The 23,701-nt window shown below is 46.9% G+C and overlaps 1 protein-coding gene across 1 annotated transcript; it reads left to right on the top strand.

Annotated features, from left to right (window-relative positions):
- Positions 1–93: 93 nt before the first annotated feature.
- Eif3b (eukaryotic translation initiation factor 3, subunit B) lies at positions 94–22,895 on the top strand. The gene is made up of 19 exons (XM_005397880.2): positions 94–547; positions 5,421–5,613; positions 8,624–8,743; positions 9,064–9,121; positions 9,306–9,434; positions 9,671–9,828; positions 10,503–10,634; positions 10,714–10,780; positions 11,400–11,446; positions 13,385–13,595; positions 14,899–14,971; positions 16,145–16,267; positions 18,291–18,369; positions 19,049–19,187; positions 19,849–19,974; positions 20,442–20,519; positions 21,368–21,476; positions 21,631–21,747; positions 22,425–22,895. Exons 1-18 carry the CDS (start codon positions 118–120, stop codon positions 21,732–21,734), a joined length of 2,376 nt encoding a protein of 791 aa, XP_005397937.1. The 5' UTR covers positions 94–117; the 3' UTR covers positions 21,735–21,747; positions 22,425–22,895.
- The last annotated feature ends 806 nt before the right edge of the window (positions 22,896–23,701 follow it).

Genomic DNA, 23,701 nt, shown 5'->3' with positions numbered 1-23,701 from the left:
CCGCACGGCAGTTGGTACAGCCCCCGGGCGCACGCACATGGCTAGGCGCTAGCTGGCGCGGGGCGGTCTGGGAGTCGGAAGCGCGCGGCGGAGCCGGGCGAAGACTATCGCGGGCCCATGCAGGACGCGGAGAACGTGGCGGCGCCCGAAGCGGCCGATGAGCGGGCAGAGCCCGCGCGGCAGCAGCCGGCCGCTCAGCCACCCCCGGACGAGGAGTCGGCTGGGTCCGGAACGCCCGAGGCAGCGCGGAGCGAGGACACCGAGGAAGAGGCGGCGGCTGGGCCGGAGCCCGAGGTGAGTGCGGAGCAGACAGAGGAGGCAACCCCCGGCCCGGCCGCATCGCCCCCACCCCCGCCCACCGAGGAGCCGGCGCCGCAGTCCGAGCCCGAACCCCCGGGAGAGCAGGCCAGCGAGCAGTGCGCCGAGGAGGCGGCCGGGCGCGAGGGTAGCGCGGCCGAGGCCGCACAGCGCCCAGTAGAGAACGGCGAGGCGGACGAGCCTTCCTTCAGCGACCCCGAAGACTTTGTGGATGACGTGAGCGAGGAAGGTGAGGGGGGCGAGCGTGGCCGTGGGTGGGAGGACCTCTGCCTGCTGCTGCCGTTTCCGCATGGGGCGGGTGTGCTGCGAGTACGCGGGTCCTGTTTGCTTCTCTCTAAAGAGGGATCTACAAGAGATCACTGTGGGAGCTAGTTATCTGCAGCACAGCCGCACGTCTGAGAGGAGTAGAGAGCAGAGCGGGTTCCAGGGTGGCCTGATGTGCACGAGGAGCAGCTGGAAACATAGCTAGGCGGGACCTCTGCCTCCCTGGCCAAGATCACCAGCGCTGACCAGTCAGACTTCTTGGCAGATTGCGCCGAGCCGGGTGCCTTTGCATCCCCACCCCACAGAAATATTTTAGTAGGGCAGTTCTTAACTGTGGTTTTACAGGCATTGTTTCTGCTCACTGCCTGGGAGCTTTTTTGCTGAAATGACTTACGATGATAGCAGATTGCTTTTTTTAAAAACTATTTTAATTCTCCACGCGGGAATTGCATCATGCAGTTCTTGTGTGTGTTGACTAACTTTAGTACCAAAGTGAGAAAGACAAGAACACCACTGTTGAAGTAGGTGGAGACGCATCAAGTCTAGAGAACCAATAGAATTAATTTGGCACTCACACTTTTTTAGGGGGCTACCAGTTACTGTCAGCATTATTTAGTTTTACTTTATTAAAGACATTTTAGCATGAGAGATTTAAAAAATAAAAACATACTTTGAGACTTTGAGAGCATTTAGTCTGCGTCCCTTGCCCTTGCAAAAGAGCATCCATCCCTTCAAGTGGGGCAGGTAGCTGGGAATTCACACTAGTCTGCCCAGACCAGTGGTTTCTTCACACCAATTTTTCTTACGTTTTAAGATGCTAAGTTTTCCTGAGTGTGGTGGCTCCTGCTTGTAATGCCTGTAATCCCAGCTCTCAGGAGGCTGAGGCAGGAGGAGTGTCAGGAGTTCAAGGCCAGCCTGGGCTACATAATGAGACCTGTTCAAAAAACAAACAGAAAATCCTGTTTTAAGATGGGTGTGATGTTGGACCCTTGTAATTTGAAGATCATTTTGTTTTTAAGTTTTTTGAGACATGCTTTTGCTACATAGTTCAGGCTGACCTTGAACTCACTATGTAGCCCAGGCTAGGTCATACCCTGTGATCTGCCTCAGCCTTGTGGGTGCTGGGATTACGGTGATGTGCTGCTACATCATTTTTGTTTGCGACAGAGTTTTGCTGTGTAGTTTGGGTTGTCCTTGAAGTCACTATTCGGCCCAGGCTGGGCTTGAACTGGCTGGCCATCCTGCCTCAGCCTTGAGTGTTGGGATTATGTGTTTGCTGCTATCCCCAGTTCAGCTGAGGTATTTTAAAAATGTTGTTTGAGCCCATCTAATTCATAGATGATAAGGTGGATTATTTCCAGAGTTCAGTGTTTGACAGTCAGGGAACGGTAACCTGAGTGCAGGAGTGTCCAGACTGGGTGAAGTCATTGTGATCTCTAGGTGCCAGAGTGGTCCTGATGTGTGCCTTGTTGGCCAGAGTGACTTGAGAGGCAGCTGGTCCTGAGGAACTAGATCTCAGTAATCTTCCAGCTTTTTTCCTGCCTCCTGCTTGTGGTGTGCCCTACCAGATCAGAGGGGCCCGGGGGAGGTAAGGCAGGGTCTACATTCCTCTCTAAAAGGACTGGATTTTAGGAAGAGCAGTGTGGAGTTTGTCTTGCCTCTTCCACAGTCATACCTTAATCTGTATCTTTCATTCTGTTCAGTATTTCAGCCCTGTTTGGCTAGACAAATACGTGATCAAGAATTTTAACTCTGGGTATCTTCTTCGGCTCACTAAGTAGCGTACATCTACATTTTTCCTATTTAGTTTTGAAAATTATTTCTTGGAGTCAGATTGGAAGTCCTAGAGCCGGGAGTACCTGATAGTGAACACAGTGGGCCTTGCGCTGTGTAGTTACTTCGTTCCTTTCCTAGCTATGGGCAGATTTTTTTTTTTACAGACTAAGTAGACGCTCTGAGCTTTGTGGGAAGGAGTCCACAGTTCTGTATAGAAGCTGAGCTTTTTATGGTATAAGCTTTATAAGTTTGAGATGCAGTTTAATAGGCATTTAATTGTATGCCGAGAACCTTTTAAAAATATGCCAGAGATTTCACTACAGTTTCATATAATGGATTTCTGGAACTGCTGTGATTCTGACCTGCCTCATTCCTTGCTTTTTCCTTTTTGCCTGATCTCAATTTTAGTGTCTTTGATATTCAGCTGTCTCACTGAGCTACATCCCCAGCCCAGTGGCTATTTTTAAGTAACTATTCATAGAAATGTTGAAATTAATTAGAAATAGTTTATGACAGCTTGCTACTTGAAACTATTTTTCCCTTTTAAATAGCCGCGCTGTCTCCTCCTCCATGTGTTGAAGCAGGTGGGCCTGCTAGGTAAGCACTCAACCTTTAAGCTACTTCCCCAGGACCCCCTCCTACCCTTTTTTTTTTTGAGACAGGGTCTTGCTGTCTTGCTCAGACTGGCCTCAATTTTGTAGTTTTCCTGCCTCAGCCACCCCAGTAATTTGAATTTCAGGTGTACGCCACTATGCTCAAGTTGAAAAAACATTTTAATTTTTTGTTTCAGATAATTTAAAACACAAACAACAACAAAAAGAAATAAAACACATAAAAGAGTGACAAGAATTCACTTTTTAACTTTCTTTTTGGCTTTTTTGAGAGAGGGTCTCACCATGTAGTTTACGCTGGCCTCCAACTTGCAATGATCTTCCTACCTCAGACTGCCAATTGCTGGAGTTAGAGGTGTGTGCCACCATGCTCAGCCACTTTTTAACCTTTGAGAATGAAATAAAACAAAGTGTTTTCTGATATGTCATTTAACATGTTGAAATTCTGGAGTATAATAAAAAATCAGAGTGATAATTAGCTCCCAGAATAAGAAATTAGTGTAGCAACCATCTTTTTGACTACTCAGAAATTACCTAGTAATCATTTTGGCTATGATAACTGATGTGGTTTCACCTGGCGAGTGCACTTTGATGGCAGCTATAAAAGGTGCCTTTCTTTTCCAGGTCCTCGCATTTACAGCTTTGTAGGCAAGCTATCAAGGTTTGGGATGTGCACAGAACTATACTTGGAGACGGGGATTTGCTTCATTTCATTTGGGTCTCACTTGCTGCCCTTGTGGCTGCCTGCAGCAGGTGGTCAGGTGTTTCTAGTGATGCTGGAGGAGTTTCTTGGTCCCAAGGGTTGGGGCTGAGACCAGCCTCACACAGAGCAGCAGCAGAGTGCCTTTGACTTACTGACCTGTTGTCTTTCTTTCTCTCCTTTTTTCTTTTTAACACCAACCTGCAGTTTCTCATATTCTCGCTGGCTGTTTTATGGAAATGAATCCATTTTAAGAACTTTGAATACGCAAGTTTTGGGCTTTAAAAGCAGGTGGCATGAACGTAGCACATTTTGCATTTTTAGGTGTATTAACATGTGGAACACATGGAAAGTGAACATACCCTGTCTTCCAAGCACCATCCTAAACATTTGTACATTTAATATTAGTCTGCGGTTGTCTGATGCTTGCTTGCTGCCCTGTATGGCATTTCATCAAGTCAAAGACACCAACATTTGCAAGATGCATCTCTTTTTTGTTCATTGTTTTGTTTTTTTGAGAGTCTTCTTGTGTAGTTTGGGCTGCCTTGAACTCCCTGTGTGACCCATGATGGCCTTGAATTCAGTGATCCTTTTGCCTCAGTCTTCTAAATGCTGAGATTAAAGGCATGTGCCATCACGACCTGGAAGATGCCTCATTATTTTGTGTATCACTAAAAAAAAGAGAAAATACTTTTTTTTTTTTTGGTTTTTCTCTGGTACCGGGAACTGAACTCACGACCTTGCACTTGCCAGGCAGGCACTTTTTGCCGCTGAGCTAAAGCCCCAGCCCCAAAAGAGAAAATACTATTAATTACATGTTTAGGAGCTTATATATTCTTCTAGTTTATTTAGTTAATTTTGTGGTTGCCTAGGTCTTCCTTGAACTCATGATCCTCATGCCTAAGCCTCCCAAATTGCTGAGATTACAGGGCTATACCATAGTCTCCTAGTTTAGTGTTCCTACCCTGATATTTTAAATACAGTAGGAAATATATATTTGCTTTCTTATCCACAACACCTTATAATTTTGGGACTTCCAAAGTAATGTTTTGGTATGCTAGTGAGATGATTTGCTAAGTGGCTCAGGTTGCAGTGTAGGTATGTGAACTGAGGTTTGCATTTTCTTTTAAAAATTAGGTCCTCTATGTTGATAAATATCATTCTACTTACTGTGTTGCCTTTTTTGGGGGGTGGTATTGGAGATTAAACTGAGGGCCTTCACATTGAGCTACATCCCCATCCCTTTTTAGAAATTTTTAAATTTTGAGACAGGGTCTCACTGAGTTTGCAGGCTAGGCTTAAACTTGTGATCTTTCTGCCTCAGCCTCCCAGAGTGCTGGGATTAATGGCATATACCACCATGGCCAGCTTCTTCATTCTGTTTGAAATCCCAGAGTGGTGGGGTTATAGACTTGCACTAACATTCAATTCATGACTTAGTCACAATAAAAGCAGATCGTTAGATCATTCGTACTTAGCTTCCTGAGAGTTTGTTCAAGGTACCAAGGTAATATATGAGCGTGATTCTTGGTGGTTTGTTTTTGGGGAGAAGGGGTTTGAATCAGGGTCACACTATGTAGTTCAGGCTAGACTTAAACTCACTATGTAGCCCAGGCTTGCCTTGAACTTGTAGTAATCGTTTTATCTCAGTTTCACAACTGCTGGGATTACAGCTGCATGCCGCTATACCTAGCAATTTCTTGGTTTGTTTGTATTTTAAAGATCATTTGGCAATTCTTTCACCCATACAGAATTGCTTGGAGATGTACTCAAAGATCGGCCTCAGGAAGCAGATGGAATTGATTCGGTGATTGTAGTGGACAATGTTCCTCAGGTGGGACCTGACCGACTTGAGAAACTCAAAAATGTCATCCACAAGATCTTTTCCAAATTTGGTAAAATCACAAATGATTATTATCCTGAAGAGGATGGAAAGACAAAAGGGTGAGTTTGCTGTCTCATCACTGAAGTAGCTTTTGTGTTTTGGTGGTGATCACCCTTTGTGGGAACCCGTTGTACACCTATGCTTTCCTGCGGCAAGGCTGTTGATTCAGGTGCTAAGAGCTTGCAGAAACTGAGGTTTGGGTGCTGGGGCCCTTAGTGGTTGGGGAGGAGAACATAGGACGGCTCTTGAGTTACAGTGTCCGTTGGCTGCTAAGTTGTGAAGAATCTGGACTTGTTTCTTAATTTTGCCCTCAGAACAGTAATTGACAATTCAGATGTGTCCTGGGTAAAAACTTAGGCTTGTCTGGAGACTGGCAGAATTTTAAGAAAATTTTGTGCATAGAATTTTATTTTGACCTTTTTTCCCCCATGTTTGAATGTCTCTGAAATGGAAGTGCATTTAACAGTTTAAGTGAAAGTGTTGTGTCACCACTTAATTAGCAACTCTTTTCTTAGTACTGCCTGAAATAGTGGTGTCCCTTTTAAAAATTGCAATGTAGGTATGTGACCCGAGGTTTGCATTTTCTCTTAAAAATTAGGTCTTCCATGTTGATAAATTTCATTCTACTTACTGTGTTGCTTTTTTGTCGGGGCAGAGGTGGTATTGGAGGTTAAACCCAGGGCCTTCACATTGAGCTACATCCCCAGCCCTTTTTAAAAATTTTTAGATTTTGAGACAGGGTCTCACTGAGTTTGCAGGCTAGTCTTTTTGAGGCAGGGTCTTTCTATGTAGTTCAGGCTGGTCTTGAGCTCACTTTGCAGCCCAGGCTGGTCTCAAACTTGCAAGGATCCTCTTGCCTCAGCCTCCTTAGTGCTGGGGTTACAGGCGTGCACCACCAGTCCCGGCCATTTGCAGGCTAGTCTTAAACTTGCGATTTTTCTGCCTCAGCCTCCCAGAGTGCTGGGATTAATGGCATATACCACTGTGGCCAGCTTCTTCATTTTATTTTTATTTTTTATTGTTTTTTGCAGTGCTGGGGATCAAACCATGCTTTGCACATCCTTGGCCAACTACACTACCACTGAGCTACAGCCCCATCCTTCTTTGATCTGTTGTGAATGCTGTGGTGTTCTGTTGTTGTCCGTGAAGTATCCATTTTCTTGTTGATGGACACCTGAACAGTTATGTACCCATGTCCTGTGCAAGTGTGAGAGCTTCTTTGTCGTGCTCAAGAGCAAGATTGTTGAGCCATGTGCAGTGCCTACCCTTTGTGCCCTGGCCAATGCAACGCAGGTCCAAGTGGCTGCTGCTGGCAGTTGATGGAAACTGGTTTGCTGTTTTCCAGTCCCATCAGACTGTGAGGATGATAATGTTCAGTTTTTGTTTTTGTTTTTATTTGGTACCGGGAATCGAACTAATGACCTCATGCTTGCCAGGCAGGCACTTGCACCACTGAGCTATATCCCCTAATGTTCAGTTTTTATTTGGTGTGTTTTTGGTTTTTTATGGTGCAGGGAATTGAACCCAAGCCTCCTCCATGCTAGGCAAATGCTCTGCCACTAAGCTACATACACCCTCAGTTTAAATTTTTTGTTGTTGTTTTTGGTTTTTGCAGCAGGGTCTCACTATATAGTTCAGACTGCCTTTGAACTCACTATATAGTCCAGGCTCCCTTGTACTCACAGCAATCCTCCTACGTCAGCTTCCCAAGTGCTGTGACTACCGGTGTGCACCACCATGCCCAATAGTGAACTACTTTTATTTTCATTTTTTAAATTTTTTTTGTCTTATTGAGACAGGGTCTTGCTATGCAGTTCAGGCTGGCCTTGAGCTCACTTTGTAGCCCAGGCTGGTCTCGAACTTGCAGCGATCCTCCTGCCTCAGCCTCCCAAGTGCTGGGATTACAGGCATGCGCCACCACGCCCAGCCCAATAGTGAACTACTTTTAAAAGCTTTAATGAGGTAGTTGGGGTTTTTGTTTTGTTTTGTTTTGGGTTTTTTTTGCAGTTTTTGTGGTTTTATTTAAGGACAAATAAACATGCACACGAGCCATCTACTTGTTTTCTTCACTGCACAGCCTGGCGTTGGGGTTGGTGACTCAGATGGTGAGCTGGGCTGCTCTTTCCATGGTGGCCTTGAGGTTCTTAGAGGAGACATTGTGAGCAGTAAGACTTGTTACACATCAGCAGCACCTCCAGATCAAAATCTGGCTCTTGAACCTTCTCAGAACCCTGCTGTCGATGCCTCTGGGTTTCTACCAGTTGCACTTAATTTTGACATAAAAATCTGACTGGTGCGAGATGAACTTCTTGGTCCTCTTTTTGACGATCTTGGGCCTCACGAGGGGTGTAAGGGCCGCCATGGTGCTGAGTTGAAGATGGCTGCCACCTCCATAGGCAGCACATAGGAAGAGACTAGTTGGGGTTTTTTTTTTTTTCCTTTTTCTTTTTTTGGTCCTGGAACTCAAACTCAGGACCTCCTACTTATGAGGCAAGCACGATTCTGCTGAGCTATACTCCCAGCCCTTTAAGGAGGTAGTGGATAGCTAATAAACTTGCATAGTTTAAAGTGTATAAGTTGGTAGGTTTTGACATACTTAAATATCATGAATCCATCCATAGTCAGAGTAACATGTTTTCAGCCAGACGTGATGGTGGAACCCTGTAATCCTAGCAGTCTGAGAGCCTGAGGCAGGGAGATCATAAGTACAAGCCTAGGCTAAAATAACTTGGTGAGATACTGTCTCAAAAAGTAAAAAAGGATTGAAGATGTAACTCAGAAGTAGAGGCTCTGAGTTTGATCCTCAGTACCATCAAAAAAGAAAAAAGCTCACACATATTTGTTAACCTCTCTAGATTCTAACTATGAAATTAGATACTTTGGATCTAATTTAGGATATCATTCTTGTTTGGGAAGCTGCTCTGCCTGGGGATTGTGCTGTTACTCAATTTGACTGCCTTGGGGCCATGGTAGTAAGATACTTACAGGACAAGGTCTCTGGTGTGCAGAGTATGACCTCCCTGACCTGACAGCCTGCACACATATACATTGCCTGCTTTCTCACTTCAGATATATCTTCCTGGAATATGCATCTCCTGCTCATGCTGTGGATGCTGTGAAAAACGCTGATGGCTACAAGCTCGACAAGCAGCACACCTTCCGAGTGAACCTCTTCACCGATTTTGACAAGTGAGTTCAGACTTGACCTCGAAAATGTGAGCACTGACACATGCAGGTGATTCATTACTTCTCAGTGGGTGTTGGTGGCTTTTCAGAGTATCAGGCAAGAGCAGCACTTCCACTTGTGCCCCGTGCTCCTGGCCAGCGGACCTCGCACCAGTTCTTATACCAGTTGAACACTCCTATCTCCATCCCTCCATGTGTCCCCCATGGGTGGGCGAGCGGTGGGGTGGCCTGGGTATGCACCATTGATTGTTGACTTTGCCCTCCCCCCCCCATCAAATTTGGTCACCGTTAGTGCTGCTCAGCAGTTGTCCACTCTCCTCCAGGTACATGACGATCAGTGATGAATGGGATATCCCAGAAAAACAGCCTTTTAAAGACCTGGTAAGTTGCATGCAATCTGTATCTAAGCATTTAATAGAAATGCTGGATTTCTTGAGATCGTGAGTGTCTTGGAGTACAAAGATGCTCACCAAATTTGTCATCTAAAAGCAGAAGCTGTAGGTGAGTTTTCTTGGGTTAACATTGATGAAGTGTGACTAAATCCCCTGCTTTCGGTTCTTTTTAGGGAAACTTACGTTACTGGCTAGAAGAGGCAGAATGTAGAGATCAATACAGTGTGATTTTTGAGAGCGGAGACCGGACTTCCATATTCTGGAATGATGTGAAGGATCCTGTCTCAATTGAAGAAAGAGCGGTACGAATTTGTTGCTTGCGGCGCTGACTTCTGTATTTCCTTAAGGGGGAACAACTATTTCACAAGCTAGTGAAAGAGCAGGAAGAGTGTTTCTCTCTGGGGTTATTGAGAACAACTTTTATTCCTTTCCAGCTCTGAAATAAGTTCTGAGAAGTGAACAGTAGATTCACAGTAGAAGGAAGGGTCTCTGTGTCTGACTTTGTTGTTGTGTTAATGCTGATCTTCCTTTTCCACAGAGGTGGACAGAGACATACGTGCGTTGGTCTCCCAAGGGCACCTACCTGGCCACCTTCCATCAGCGAGGCATCGCTCTTTGGGGGGGAGAGAAATTCAAGCAGATCCAGAGGTTCAGCCACCAGGGGGTTCAGCTCATCGACTTCTCACCTTGTGAGAGGTGAACTGCTGGAGGAGTGGATGTGGTCTTCATTCCAATCTTCTGCAGATGATTTTTATACCTTTTTATTTTATGATTAATAGAAAAATTGCTAGAAGAACCCTGTATACTGTATCTGTTGAGAGTCTCCACTTAACGTTTTGTTGGGTTTGTTATTATTTCCTTTGTCAAACACCCGTGTAAGCATTTTTCCCTGAGCCTTTTGAGAGTAATGCTGTTCCCCATTCCCACACTTGACATTCTAAAGTTTCAGGACCTACCAACAGCCATAGCACGAGAACATTGGTGTATGTCTTAACTCTTGAGACACCACATTCACATAATTTTTAATTTATTTTACTGTTTTGTTTCGTTTTATTTTTTGAGACAGGGTCTTGCTATGTAGCTCAAGCTGGCCTTGAACTCACTATGTAGCCCAGGTTAGCCTCAAACTTGCAGCAGTCCTCCTGCCTCAAGCCTCCTGAGTGCCGGGGTTACAGGCATGCACCATCATGCCTGGCTTCATTTAACTTTTATTACAGTATGTTAGACCTGTTCTCCTTTTCATTGATTTCTGACCTTGCCTAATTTATAAATTAATCTTACCTCAGTTGGGCATGCATACCAAAAAATGAATACTGTGTATACAGGGCTTGGCATTAGGAGATTATGCTAAGTGGGTCCCTCTCTTTCAGATACCTGGTGACCTTTAGCCCCCTGATGGACACTCAGGATGACCCTCAGGCCATAATCATCTGGGACATCCTTACTGGGCACAAGAAGAGAGGTTTTCACTGTGAGAGCTCAGCCCACTGGCCTATTTTCAAGTGAGTAGACCACAGCAGTGGACTCTTCGTATCTTTTCTTTTATTCGTTGTTATATTCTGGAACTTCTTTTCTTCTTAGGTGGAGCCATGATGGCAAATTTTTTGCAAGAATGACAATGGACACCCTTAGCATCTATGAAACTCCTGTGAGTGATTTAGTGATCGAAAAAACTAGTCTGTCCATCACTCATAGCTAGCAATGTGTGTACTAGAGAATGTAGCGCTGTTCTTTTATTTGAGGTGCAGTGAAGAGGAGATGCACCTTAGTGCAGGCGGGACAGAGTGTGCTTCCTGCGCTGCTCTGGCTCTCAGTGTGGGGTTGAGTTCCTGAATCATGCCTGCCCCGCCATGTGCTGCTGCAGGAATTAAGGTTAGGGATTCATAAAATGGCTTGGGAAGTACACATTTTATTGCTGGGGTACATTGTTTTACATGTCACCTGTCGCCCTGAGTACTTATACTGCTCCCCAGCAAACTTGCAGCATTAGCTTTCTAGAAACATTTTCTATAATTATAACTGGGTGTGATGCTGCACACATGTAACCCCAGTTACTCAGGAGACTGAGGCATGAAAATTACAAATCTGAGGACAGCCTGGGCAGCTTAGTGCAACTGTATGTCAAAATAAAGAAAAGTGTGGGATGTAGTTTGGTGGTAGAGCTTCTCTGGGTTCAGTCCCCAGTGCTGCAAACTTTTTTAAAAACATGCACCATTGAAACATTTGCACACTGTACACTCAACTGTAATCCTCTTTCTTTTGGACAGTCTATGGGTCTTTTGGACAAGAAAAGTTTGAAGATCTCTGGAATAAAGTAAGTGACTGCTTCTGTGGTTGTCTCTGCTCTGGGTGCTGTAACAAAACACCACAGTCTAAGGGGCTGGGGATTTAGCTCAGCGGCAAAGCGCCTACCTGGCAAGCGCAAAGTCGTGAGTTCGGTTCCCGGTATCGGAGAAAAAAACCAAAAAAAAAAAAAAAAAAAAAAAAAAAAAAAAAAAAGGAAACAAAACACCACAGTCTGGTGGCTTCACACAGCAAGATGTCTTCCTTTCCATTTAGTGGCTGCAAGTCTGAGCTTTTTACTTGCAGACTTTGTCTGGTGAGGGGTTCCTCAGAGGTGGGCTTCTTTGTAATCTCAGGTGTTGGAAAGAGCAGTTCTCTGGAGCTTTCATAATATAAGGAGTTCTGTGTCCTTACATTAAACTAAGCTCTTTCCCTGACGTCCCTTTATTTTGACAAATTATCTCCCAAAGGCCCCCATCTAATGCATTATCTTGGTGGTTAGCATTTTAGTATGTGAATTTTGGGACACACACACTTGATCCATTGCAGTGGTTTTATTTGTTCTCCCTCTTTTACCATTCAGCTCTTAGGCAGCTGGAAAGAAATACCAGTTGGGCTAAACCCAGGGATGGCGCAGTTGGTTCCCCTGCTACCGCTGCTTGTGGTCACAGCATTTCTGCTTCTTTGGCATAGTTAAGTCAACCTCTTAGGCCTGAGAGTCTCAGGCTGTACCTGTCTTTGACCTAGAGTGGGGTTACAGGGATTTTAAGGAAGTACCTCAGGCAAAGGGTCTCACTGGGTGGCTTGGGTGATCTGCAAGTGGCTGGTAAACATCCATGAGTTGTAGCTCATTCTTCATATCGAGTCGGTATGTTTATTCAAAGGCCCCTGGGACTGGTCAGTCTTGGAGCAGTGAAGTGCCAGTGGTCTAAGGACACTAATGTGTCCTAATCCTTTTGTTTTTGCATTCTTTGGTACAGTCTGAATTTAAAACCAAAACCAAGATGTTAGCACTCAGTAAAAGCAAAACAGAGAAACAATAGCACGTCTAAAGATGTGGTCGTGTGGATAAACAATTACAGCGGTATTCCTACAGATGACTTAAAATGAGTATGGGAATTGTCCTTGCTCATCTTGAGTCTTCTTACAGTTTTGACTGGGGAACTTTACCCTTTTTAAATCTTAATCTCTTTTGTTGGGGAGGGTGTTCAGACAGGGTCCAGCTCTGTAGTTTGGGCTGTCCTCAAACTCACTAGCCTGGGCTGATCTCAGATTTGCTGTGGTCCTCCTGCCTCACCCTCCCAAGTGCTGGGATTACAGGCGTGTGCCATCATACCCAGCTTCTTAATTAATCTTTATATAATACAGCTAGATCCATCAGCCTAAAATTTTTTGAGACAGGTTCTCTATGTAGTTCAGGCCAGCCTCAAACTCAGGGTTATCCTCCTACTTCCTAAGTGCTGGGATTACAGGCATGTGCCATCATACCCGACTTCTTAATTAATCTTTATATAATACAGCTAGATCCATCAGCTTAAAATTTTTTGAGATAAGGTCTCTATGTAGTTCAGGCCAGCCTCAAACTCAGGGTTATCTTCTTACCACCTAAGTGCCAGGATTACAGGCACTCTCCACTCTACCTGGCTCATCAGCCTAAAATTTATCTTGTAGCGTGACTGTGTGGTGGCTCAGAGTTGGGTCAGTCTGCCATGTGACAGTGGGCCGGGTTAATAACATCTATCTTTATTTACTGCCTCACGGTTAAAGTGATATGGCTGTGTCCCAGAGTCACGAGGACAGCTGAGCTGCAGGCAGAGTGCTAGGAACAGGTTTCTTGTATGGCAGGCTCTCTGCTCTCGTCGTTAGTGTGCCCAAATAGAGCATTTATACAGTAAATGAGTTCTGTTCTCTCCTGCTTTTCAGTTTTGTACTGAGTCTTTGGGTGACGTTTTATTTCTTTGTCCAACAGAGACTTTTCTTGGTCTCCTGGTGGTAACATAATAGCCTTTTGGGTGCCAGAAGACAAGGATATTCCAGCCAGGGTGACCCTGATGCAGCTTCCCAGCAGACAAGAGATCCGAGTGAGGAATCTCTTCAACGTGGTAGATTGCAAGCTGCACTGGCAGAAAAATGGAGATTACTTGTGTGTTAAAGTAGACAGGACGCCAAAAGGCACCCAGGTAAGTGGATGCCAGTGAGAACAGGTTTTTTTTAAACTTGCTTCTAAACTAGCTATTTTGTTGTGAAGGAATTAATGAGTATTCTTTGTTGTTGAAGTTTGTGGATTATTTTCAGACCCACTGATACTGAAAGCATTTAGCTGACCATATTGAGAGGTTTTGGCATAATCTAGTTGAGGACAGCTTCTTTTCTCCAGGTTTTAGCCTCCCCATCACCTTTAGTAGTAGGATTGAAGCCAAGGCCTTTGACCTGAGCTATATTCCCAGACACCTTCCTCCTGTGATGGCAGTTCAGAGTTTATCATTTTTTTAAAAAACACCAAGAATAACATACTTTACACAGTACTACACCCAGATTTCCTTGTTTTCATCATTTGTTATTTACCTTGTCAGTACAGTGGCACCTCAGTTCACAAACTTAATTCTTTCCACAATTCGGGTTGAATGAATTCTGTGACCAGAATCATGGAAAGAAATTCATGAACAGAAGTATCACTGTAATTGCCTGGATTTGCCTTCTAGTGGAGAATTTCCTCTCCTGCATTGAATTTCTTCTTAATTTAATTCACATACTATTAAAGCCAATTCAATGGCCACTGCTACTTCCAGAACACTTTTATCACACCCCGCCAAAACTCTCTAGCTGTTAGCAGCTACACCTCATTCCCCTCCTCACCCTTGACCTCTGCCTTCTGTCTCTGGGTTCCCCCTTCTGGACTTAGTATGTTGATGGCATCGGGCTGTGGCCCTTTGTATCTGGCTTCTCATTTCTCACGTCCTTACAGTTCATGTGTGTCTGTGTTTTGTTCCTTCTTGTGGTTGAAATGTATTCCCTGTCTGGATGGACAGTGTTGTATTCATCCATTCATACACTGGTGGTGACACCCTGCTCATTGGCCTGGGTACTTTCTTAGATTCTAGGGCAGGAGGTTCCACTGCATCTAAATCATTAGATGCCATTGACAGCTACCTCAGGCCCTGGGAAGTTTGGCTGGTGTGCTGCATTTTGTGTCTGTGGAGCTTTTGTGTGCGTGTAGGACCTCTGGGCAGCTCCCTTGAAATAGAGTCCTGGGCGGAGTGACCATGGCCGCAGTCTGCTACAACCATGCCTATTCTCTTTCCATAGCTCTAGGAACTGCTTCCTGGTAGGGGTAGGACTGTGGTCACTTCAAGTATCATGTGTTTGTTGGGCACATGAGTTAAATCTTCTACTAAATTCTTAAGTCCTTCTAAGTGTTTCCTCACGCTTTTAAGAATTCCCAGAAAGTCAACCAATTCTTTGTTTTTGTTTTTCAATAAACAGGGTGTTGTCACAAATTTTGAGATCTTCCGAATGAGAGAGAAACAGGTACCTGTCGACGTGGTTGAAATGAAAGGTAAGTTGTAGTAGTTTTATCGCCAGATGGGCCTTCTGAGCTGCTTCACACTTGGCTTCTCTGGTGTGAACTGGTTGAGCAGGTGCTTGAAGGCTCGTCCTTCCCCATAAACAGTCAACTGTGAGTTGCAGCGCATGTCAGAGTCCCAGTTTCTAGATGGAGCCCTTAAGTTTTCCAGGTGCTGGTTGAAGCTCTCCACTTCTCTCATACCTCTGATTTGTAGCAGAGGATCATTATTTTCACACATGAGGGTGTAAGGGATGGGTCTTCACTCTATCTAAGGACACGAAGCCAGAATCTTGCATATGAAACATGTTCCTGGTCTAGCAAAGGTGTTTTTGTTTGGGTTGGCCTTTTTTTGTTGTTGTTTTTTTGTTTGGTTTTTGTTTAGTCTTTTTATGGCGTCTTGGATTGAACCCCAGGGCTTTATGCATTCTAGGAAAGTGTTTTCTACACTGAGCTACATCCCCAGTCCTTTTTATTTTATTTTGAGACAGGGTTTTGCTAAGTTGCCCAGACTGACGTAAAACTTGTGACAGTTCCTGTGTCAGCTTTCCAGAGGGCTGAGAGTGCCAGTGTATGCCACTGTGCCCAGCCCTGATTTTTTTTTTTAAACAGAACATTAACTGTGTTTCTCAAAGCTGACTTTACTTCCCTTGCTGTTCTAACGCACGCTATTCAGTGTTAGCGCTGTGTTTCTGCTTTTAGCTGGATATCAGCGTGTGCCTTTCGTTTGGCTTTTTGTTTTGCCACTGAGAAAAGAAAGAAGTACAGAGATGAGAAGATGTGCCTCATAGCCATGTGTCAGGGCAGAAAAGAGGCCACAGTCTTCCTGTGGTGGCACAGCCCTGAATAAAAGAGGCGATATCCCTGAGCCACACCAGGTGTCAGCTTGTCCGCTACGTGTGACTTTTGGGAAAGCAGTAGGCTCTGGGAACCGGGGTAGGGTTTCACACAAGGCATCTTACAAAGGTTAAATCACCTGCTTTTGAACTTGGGAAAAGTGTACCTCTTCTTGCTGTCACTTGCTGTGTGGTCCTTGCAGTGAGTTTAAGAATTGGGATTTTTTTTCCCTCTGACTGACTAACGAATATCTTTTACTTCTTAGTAGTGAGTATTGAGCCAATCGGGATAGTTTCACAAATGTTCACAAGGGGTGTTTTTTGATCTCAGAAACCATCATAGCCTTCGCCTGGGAACCAAACGGTAGTAAGTTTGCTGTGCTCCATGGAGAGGCTCCACGGATATCTGTCTCCTTCTACCATGTCAAAAACAATGGGAAGATCGAGCTCATCAGTAAGTGGTGTGTCCCGTCTCAGGCCTCTGCCTCTGCCATATCAGGATGGGTGGTAGCGTGTGGCCAGTGCCCAGGAGGAAAGAGTGGCTTACCTGGGGACACATACTGTAAATGTGTGGCTGTGGGTTCAGATGATGCTCTGCATGGTGGTGGGAGTGCATGGCTGCCAGCGGAAGGCTTCAGGTCACACTGCTGCTTTTGAGCTGCTCTGGCCTTCAGCTCAGTCACTGACCACCATTCTAAGTGACATTAGTTCTGCCCTTGGGCCCAAAGGTTAACTTGTAGATAAGGCTCTGCCTTGCTCTGTCCCAGGGCATGTGCCAGGCCATTGCTCAGGGTGGGTTCTGCCCAGCGGTACTGAGCCAATCCACTGTTCTCCCCTAGAGGGCCTCGTCGTTCCCACGTGTGCAGTGGGCCTGAGGATAGCTGCCCCTCGCTCTGTCCTGTGTTCTTAGTGCTTTGCAAGGGTCAGCGCACGCACAGACTCAGCAGGTGCCATGGGATTGAGCAGGCAGTGGCCGCTTCACCAGTGTTTCTCATCCATGGCAGTCTGTGAGGGTATCGCAGGCTGTGCTCCCTTGCTCCTAGGCCACAGTGTACCCAAGAGGGATTCGTGTATCCTGGGAATAGCTCTTCCCAAGACAGTTCTGTGAATTTAGTTTTTACTCAGCCACAGCTTAGCAGGAACAGTAGATTGTGCATCACAGAATTGGTTGTAGTATTCTTTTGGATATTGTCTTGGTTACTTTTCTCTCGTTGCTGAGGCAAAATACCCAACACCCCAAATTAAGGAAGGAAAGGTTTATTTAGCTTATAGTTTATGGAGGTTTCAGTTCATACTTGGCTGGCTCCAAGGCAGGGTGGAACATGGCAGAGGGCAAACGTTCATGGCAACAGAACACAGCAAAAACAACTAGAGCAAAAGGGAAGCATCTGGGCAGGCATCCTCTTTCCCTCCTTTGCATTGTAAACAGGCTACCCCCACCCAGGGGATGTGTAGCACTCACAAAATCTGTGTGCCCTCCTCTTCCACAGGCTCAGGATGAATACAAAGTAAGCACCCTGGCTCCCTGCTGAGTCACTTAGCCAAGCCTCTAGACTCCCCAAGTTGAAACAATGTATCAACCATAACAGATGAGGGCAGTTACAAAGTGGTTGTGGTGGCTCCCACCAGTAGCTCAAGCATTTAGGAGGCTGAGGCAAGAGGATTTAAGCCAGCCTGGACTACATAGACCTTATCTCAAAAAAAAAAAAAAAAAAAATTAAATAAAGGCAGTTACAGACAAAAGGCATCTCATACAAAGTTATAAAATAGATGCACAGAAAGGTACCTTCTACCTTCTGAGTTTTGTGCATGACATGCCTTTATGGGGCTGGTTGTCAATTTTGTATCGTCTGCATCCTGCCATGTGTCAGAGACCATTGGGACTCTCACAGGTCGGATGCTTTTTTCACTATTCAGTTGCTCATTGGGGTGGTTATAGGATCCTGCCGGTGTGAGGATTAGTTGCTCATTGGAGTGGGTGTGAGGATCCTTCACTGCAGCTTGTTAACTGCCTGACATGTGGTCCAGGTAGAGACTGTGCTTAACTGTGGGAATGAGCATTTGTAGAAAGATGATAGACTTAGTTTCTGTGACCCCACAACTAAAAAAAGGTAATGGGAGTCTGTAGAGGAGTTGGGGTCATGTCCCTGGTGATCTGCTAGACTTTCTGGGTATTATAAGTATAGTGTTTACTATTCAGGAATCCTTTGTCCACTTGGCTTGGGAAGTTTTTTAAGAAAATACTATAGTATTTTCAAAGTACCCCGTGGTTCTTTTTTTCCTCTTTTCTTTTTAAGGGTGGCTCATAACCTAAGCTATACCTAAATGCTGGGTCTTCTGAAGTAGTTTTCAGAGGTGACCCATCAGGTTGATGTGTCAGTGGGTCCCGGCTGTAAGTCTGTTTTTACCAGACCGTCCCTAGGGAACATTGAATCTTGGCCATGGCATAGACTCACGGGCACTTTCTTTCCTTCCAGAAATGTTCGATAAGCAGCAGGCAAACACCATCTTCTGGAGTCCCCAGGGGCAGTTTGTCGTGCTAGCTGGTCTGAGAAGGTGAGTCCCAGCGGCTTTGCCAGCTGCAGCCATGCCCTGGCCAGCCTCTGCTGGGTCATAGCAGGGCTCTGCTTCCTTGAGGCTCTGGTTGGGAGGATGGGACGTTGTCTTTCCATTGTGTGTCCATCACAGATCTGAGACGTGGGTGAGGAATTTCGAATGCTCTTACGGGTGCCTATGCAGACATTCCCCTACTTAGAAAAGGTCTTACTGGCTGTCCTCTTGGAGAACCCTGGGTGTTTTACAAGACAGGCATTTCACTAGACAGCTGTGACTGTCATTACCTCAGTGATTGGTGTAAAGATAACTTAATGTCTCCGTTGTTGCAACTTAAAGTGGAGCCATTCAACACGGCCTCCCAGTTCCCTGCTCTTTTGCAGACTCGCTCCTGTAGTTTCGGAGGCCTGGCTAGCTTCCTGTAATACTTCCTTGGTAATCACAATGTGTGGAATCTTATGTGCCCTGTCTGTATAGTAGTTCCCACTCTCACACCTTCCTTCCAAGCATGGAAGGAAGATGTGAGAACGATCACCATGATTGTTCCTCTATAAACTCTGCAGCTGAGGCAGAGGTTTGGGTGCTGTGAGCCCACAGCCAGCAGCAGCCAGCTCCCTGGTCCCTGTGGGGACCCTGGTCCTTGTGGGAATGTGGGAGGTTTGACCACATGCTATTTCCACAGCATGAATGGGGCCCTGGCGTTCGTTGACACCTCAGATTGCACTGTCATGAACATTGCAGAGCATTACATGGCCTCTGATGTTGAGTGGGACCCCACTGGACGCTATGTCGTCACCTCTGTGTCCTGGTGGAGCCATAAGGTAAGGGGAAAGACCCAAGTAGCCATGGCAGCAGAATTGGACTGGCCATGTGGGCTGGTGGTGGTGTGCAGGGTCCCCAGGAAAAGAGCACAGGCCTTTCCTCCCAGTTCCTCCTTGGCTGTCAAAGAGTGTTTTTAGTCCTGTTTCTGACTTCCAAGAAGCAGCAGTTGGTGTCTCAGCGAGGGAGGAAAAGAGGTGTTGATAATTGAAGTAGTTCATGCAGATAGAACCTGGGAGATTACATAGAGTAATTCTATTTAGTGAAAACACTGAGTTTTCAGGACTTTCAGATAGCCTGGGAATAGTGCCTTGAAAGGATTATTTTTGGATTGTGTCATTTTTTGCTTGCTTGCTTACTTTCTTGCTTTATATGTGTTTATTTTTGCTATTGGGGGCGGTTATGGTTATTTAGGGGGTGGTTTTTGTGATGCTGGGGATTGAACCCAGAGCCTTTGCATTGAGCTACATGTTTAATTTTTTACTTTGAGACAGGATCTCAGAAAGTTTCCTGGGCTGTTCCCTGCTGTCTCTCAAATGCCCAGAGCATCCTTTGGCAGATGTAGTGCCTGCTGCTGTTGGCTCTGTTGGCAGCTGAGGCTCCAGGATCTTTGTTTTATGTGACCTGCTAGAGCGGCTCAGGATGCTCCCTGCTCTTTTGTAGGTGGACAATGCTTACTGGCTGTGGACATTCCAGGGACGCCTCCTGCAGAAGAATAACAAAGACCGCTTCTGCCAGTTGCTCTGGAGACCTCGGCCCCCAACACTCCTCAGCCAGGAGCAGATAAAGGTCTGGGCTCCTCTTCAGGCTCAGGGTGTAGAAGCCATTATGGTGCCAAAGAGAAATGGTTGTAATTCCTTGTTACTGTGAGGGCAGTGACTAGGAAATAGGAGCGAGACAGTTTCAGGGCTCTTGGCAATGCAGGGGTGAGCAAGTAGAGAAGAGTAGCTTGAAGATCGTCAGGATCCCTGACTGTCACAGCCCTGAGGTTGTGCCCGAAGTTCTCCATGGACAGGCTGGAACACAGCCTTGGGGACTCGTGCAGACGTGGCTGTCGGGGAGTGGGCTGGTGGTACCAGGTCAAAGTGGAGAGGAGCTTGTGAATCCCAGGACAGAGTCGCTCCACACAGTGAACTCAGAAGCGAATGACAACAGGATTGTGTTCAGTGGTCTTCGAATCACTGACAGTGACTGTGAAAGTTGTATTCTGGTTCTTGCACTGAATGTTAATCCTGAGTGACTTGTCTTTGATTCAGCAAATTAAAAAGGATCTGAAGAAATATTCAAAGATCTTTGAGCAGAAGGATCGTTTGAGCCAGTCCAAAGCCTCAAAGGTGAGCCTCATTGTGGGAGCTGAGCTGGCTGCTGAAGGCAGCCGCCGTCCCGGGCATGGCACAGGCAGGCACTGTTGGGCAGTGCGAAGAATGCGGCTCCTCCCCAACAGCAGCATGTTCTCCTGTGTGTGGGGTGGACCAGCAGGGGCACCTTCAGACCAGTCCTGGCCCCTGGAAGGGATGGCGTGACTGGCTGTATTTGTTGGCGGTGGTGGTGGTGGTGGTGGGATGTTGTTTTTTGGGGTTTTTTTTGTTTGTTTTTTTTTCTGGTACCAGGAATCAAACTCACGACCTTGTGCTTGCCAGGCAGGCGCTGTGGCACTGAGCTAATAAATCCCCAGCCCCCGGTGGTGGGATGTTAATGGAAGAACATGGGAACAAGTGCATCCCGCTGTTGTAGCCTGAGAACCTCTTTTTTTTTTCTTTGTGGTATTAGAAATTGGACCTGCGAACTTTGCATTGGAGTGCATTCCTCAGCCTTTTTAATAATACATTTTTTTATTTTGCTAAGTCACAGTATGTTGCCCAGGCTGGGCTTGAGCTTTTGATCCTCCCTGCCTCAGTCTCCCAAAGGGTTGGGATGATAGTTGTGTACCACCACCTCTAGTTCTGAGAGCCCCCTTTTCTTTTTTTTTTTTTTTTGGTACCAGGAATCGAATTCAGGACCCTGTGCTTGCCAGGCAGGCGCTTGTGCCACTGAGCTAAATCCCCAGCCTGACAGCCCCTCTTTCAATGCATTGTTGGGACATCCACTGATTAGGTGTGGGTCCTGGAAGGACATTCTCACTTTGATTAAGAAGAGCTCGCTGCTGGGGAATTGTGTTGTGTAACGCCTCTGGATTTTGTAGGAACTGGTGGAAAGGCGGAGAACCATGATGGAAGACTTCCGGAAATACCGGAAGATGGCCCAGGAGCGCTACATGGAGCAGAAAAATGAGCGTCTGGAGCTGAGAGGAGGTAACTGGCAGGTTCTGAGGCTGTGCTGAGAGGAGCGATCCCCTGTGCTGTAGCTCAGTGCTAGCCGCAAAGCCTGGGCCTGCTGCTTCCCATCAGCTTGGGCCCTGTTGGTGCAGAGTCACCCGAGAGTCAGCCTTGCTCTCTCACCTCTCAGGGGTGGACACGGATGAGCTGGACAGCAATGTGGATGACTGGGAGGAAGAGACCATCGAGTTCTTTGTCACAGAGGAGATCATTCCCCTTGGGAACCAGGAGTGACCAGAGCACTGTGGTGAGACACAAACTGCCCCCGTGGGAGCGCCTGTGGAGTGGTGTTTCCTGCTGCCTCCCCTGGCCTGAGAAGTATCAGATACCTGTATAAGAGCAGCAGTCCAGCTCCAGGGACGCAAGGCTGGTGCAGTGTTGTATGTGGAATGTGACGAGGATGTGCAGAGCCACTCCCAGGTCAGGAGGTGGCACTGGCAAATAAGCAGGTGACTGGTTAAAAAAGGAGCCATGGCCAAAGAGACCTTGGCAATTGATGTGAAGTGCCAGGGAAAAGACAGCAGCAGGCCTGGCCAGCTCCAGGGGGCTTTGCTAGGGTCTCCCTCAAGCTGTTCTCTAGGAAGGAGGATGGGCACAGCAGCTGTGACTCTGTGCTGGCTGTCACCAGCCATTGTTGAGTGGAAGTGCAGCCGTGTGCATCCCGGGGCTCTGGGGACGAGGGAGGGAGGGCTAAGCCAAAGCCATGTGGCTGACGGTTCTCAGGTACCGCCTGTCTCTGTCTTGAGCCAAATAGTGGGTTACATACCTGCAGCTGGCTCCATGCTGGGGGTCATTGTGGTCCTCGAGACCGAAGCAGGTCTCTTAGTGCCATGGCCGCCGTGCCTGCTGTCAGGCAGGCCAGGGGTGCCCCTGCTGTGAGTCCTCTGCATCAGGATGGAGAGTAAACAGCGATTCCTGTTTCAGGTCACCGTGCTGGGCCCGGTCGCTGAGGCCCTCCTGCAGAAGGCCTGCACAGCTCCTGGGTTTTTACCTGTGCTTTCTTTCACTCTGGACTGTGAACGCACCTGGGACCCTTCCATCACGACACGATTTTGTGCCTTTAACCCCTGGTGTCCGCAGTGGGCAGTTTTAGGCACTGCTTTCACTTTCTCCTGTTTGGATGTCGCCACCGCCATGATTGCACCTGGACTCCGCTGCAGTGCTCCTGTGGCTACTCTCCTGCTGTGGTGTTGTTTACAGGGGTCGCCGCAGCTGAGTGGTTGGTAACTGTGTTCGAGGACTTGCCCCTGCGTGGGCCCATGTCAGGTGCATCCTGGAGACCAGCAGGGAGGTGCCCACCAGGTGTCCAGGAAGCACTGCCTGTGCCTGCCCTTTGGGGGTGGCAGGTCCTCTTGGCAGGCTGACCGTGGAAATAAAGCAAACCTGTATGAACAAGCTGTCTTTCTCCTTTGTTTGCACATAGATCGTGGCCTTGACCCTGGTGCCTGTCCCCTCCCCAGTGGTAAGGGTCTTTGGTCAGCCTGAGCATGGCACCTTCTGTCCCTTGGCACACATAGTGCCCTACAGGGACCCTCATGGCTGCCAGCTTGGGGAGTCTGCTCCTGCTCTGCCGTCTCTGGCCACAAGTTAGTCCACTGGGTCCAAAGTGGAGTTCCTTCCTTTTTTTTTTTTTTGAAGAAACACATGTCACTTCACCTGATGAAAACCCTTCGAACTTCGCCGTGAGACAAGGTGGAAAGTTCGTGGTGAGGGTGCCAGTTCAGGCACTGTCATTCTGCGTGTGAGCTTCTTTCTCTGGGAAGGGCAGGAGCAGCCCTATTCTGGGCTCAGTTCCGCCCACAGTGCTACCGCTGCCTGCCCTGCGCAGTTTGGTTCCCCAACTCCCCTGCATCTTACGGTGCTGGAAGCCACAAGCACTGAGGATCTGCGGCAAGGACATGGCAGGCTCACGGCCTGCTCAAACTCACAGGACAGTTGCAGTTTTAGGCAGCGGACAGCCCAGTGCGGGCCTGGAGAAGCCCCTGAAATGCTGTGCTGATGGCCTCACAGTGAGGCTGTGCTATGGGCTCCTCGGGGCCTCCTGGCTGATCCCCAAGTGAGGGACGCTTGGTGCTTTTCCTTGCGCATCTTCAGCTCTGCTTCCTCTGGTTCCTCTGATTCTGTCACTGTCGGAGTCCTGGCATTTGGCCCATCCCATCCCCTTCAGCACACATTTTATAAGATTCTTGGTCATTACCATG

This window comes from Chinchilla lanigera, unplaced genomic scaffold, assembly GCF_000276665.1.
Source record: "Chinchilla lanigera isolate Chin_1 unplaced genomic scaffold, ChiLan1.0 scaffold00059, whole genome shotgun sequence".
NCBI lineage: Eukaryota > Metazoa > Chordata > Mammalia > Rodentia > Chinchillidae > Chinchilla > Chinchilla lanigera.
The sequence above is the reverse complement of the archived record's forward strand: the minus strand, read 5'-3'. Positions and strand labels throughout refer to the sequence as shown.

Excerpts from the sequence above, each read along its gene's own strand:
- Eif3b (XM_005397880.2), top strand. The coding sequence starts at position 118 with ATGCAGGACGCGGAGAACGTGGCGGCGCCCGAAGCGGCCGATGAGCGG. Across the intron at positions 9,829-10,502 it reads GACTTCTCACCTTGTGAGAG|ATACCTGGTGACCTTTAGCC; the intron begins GTGAACTGCTGG and ends CCTCTCTTTCAG. Across the intron at positions 19,975-20,441 it reads TCAGCCAGGAGCAGATAAAG|CAAATTAAAAAGGATCTGAA; the intron begins GTCTGGGCTCCT and ends TCTTTGATTCAG.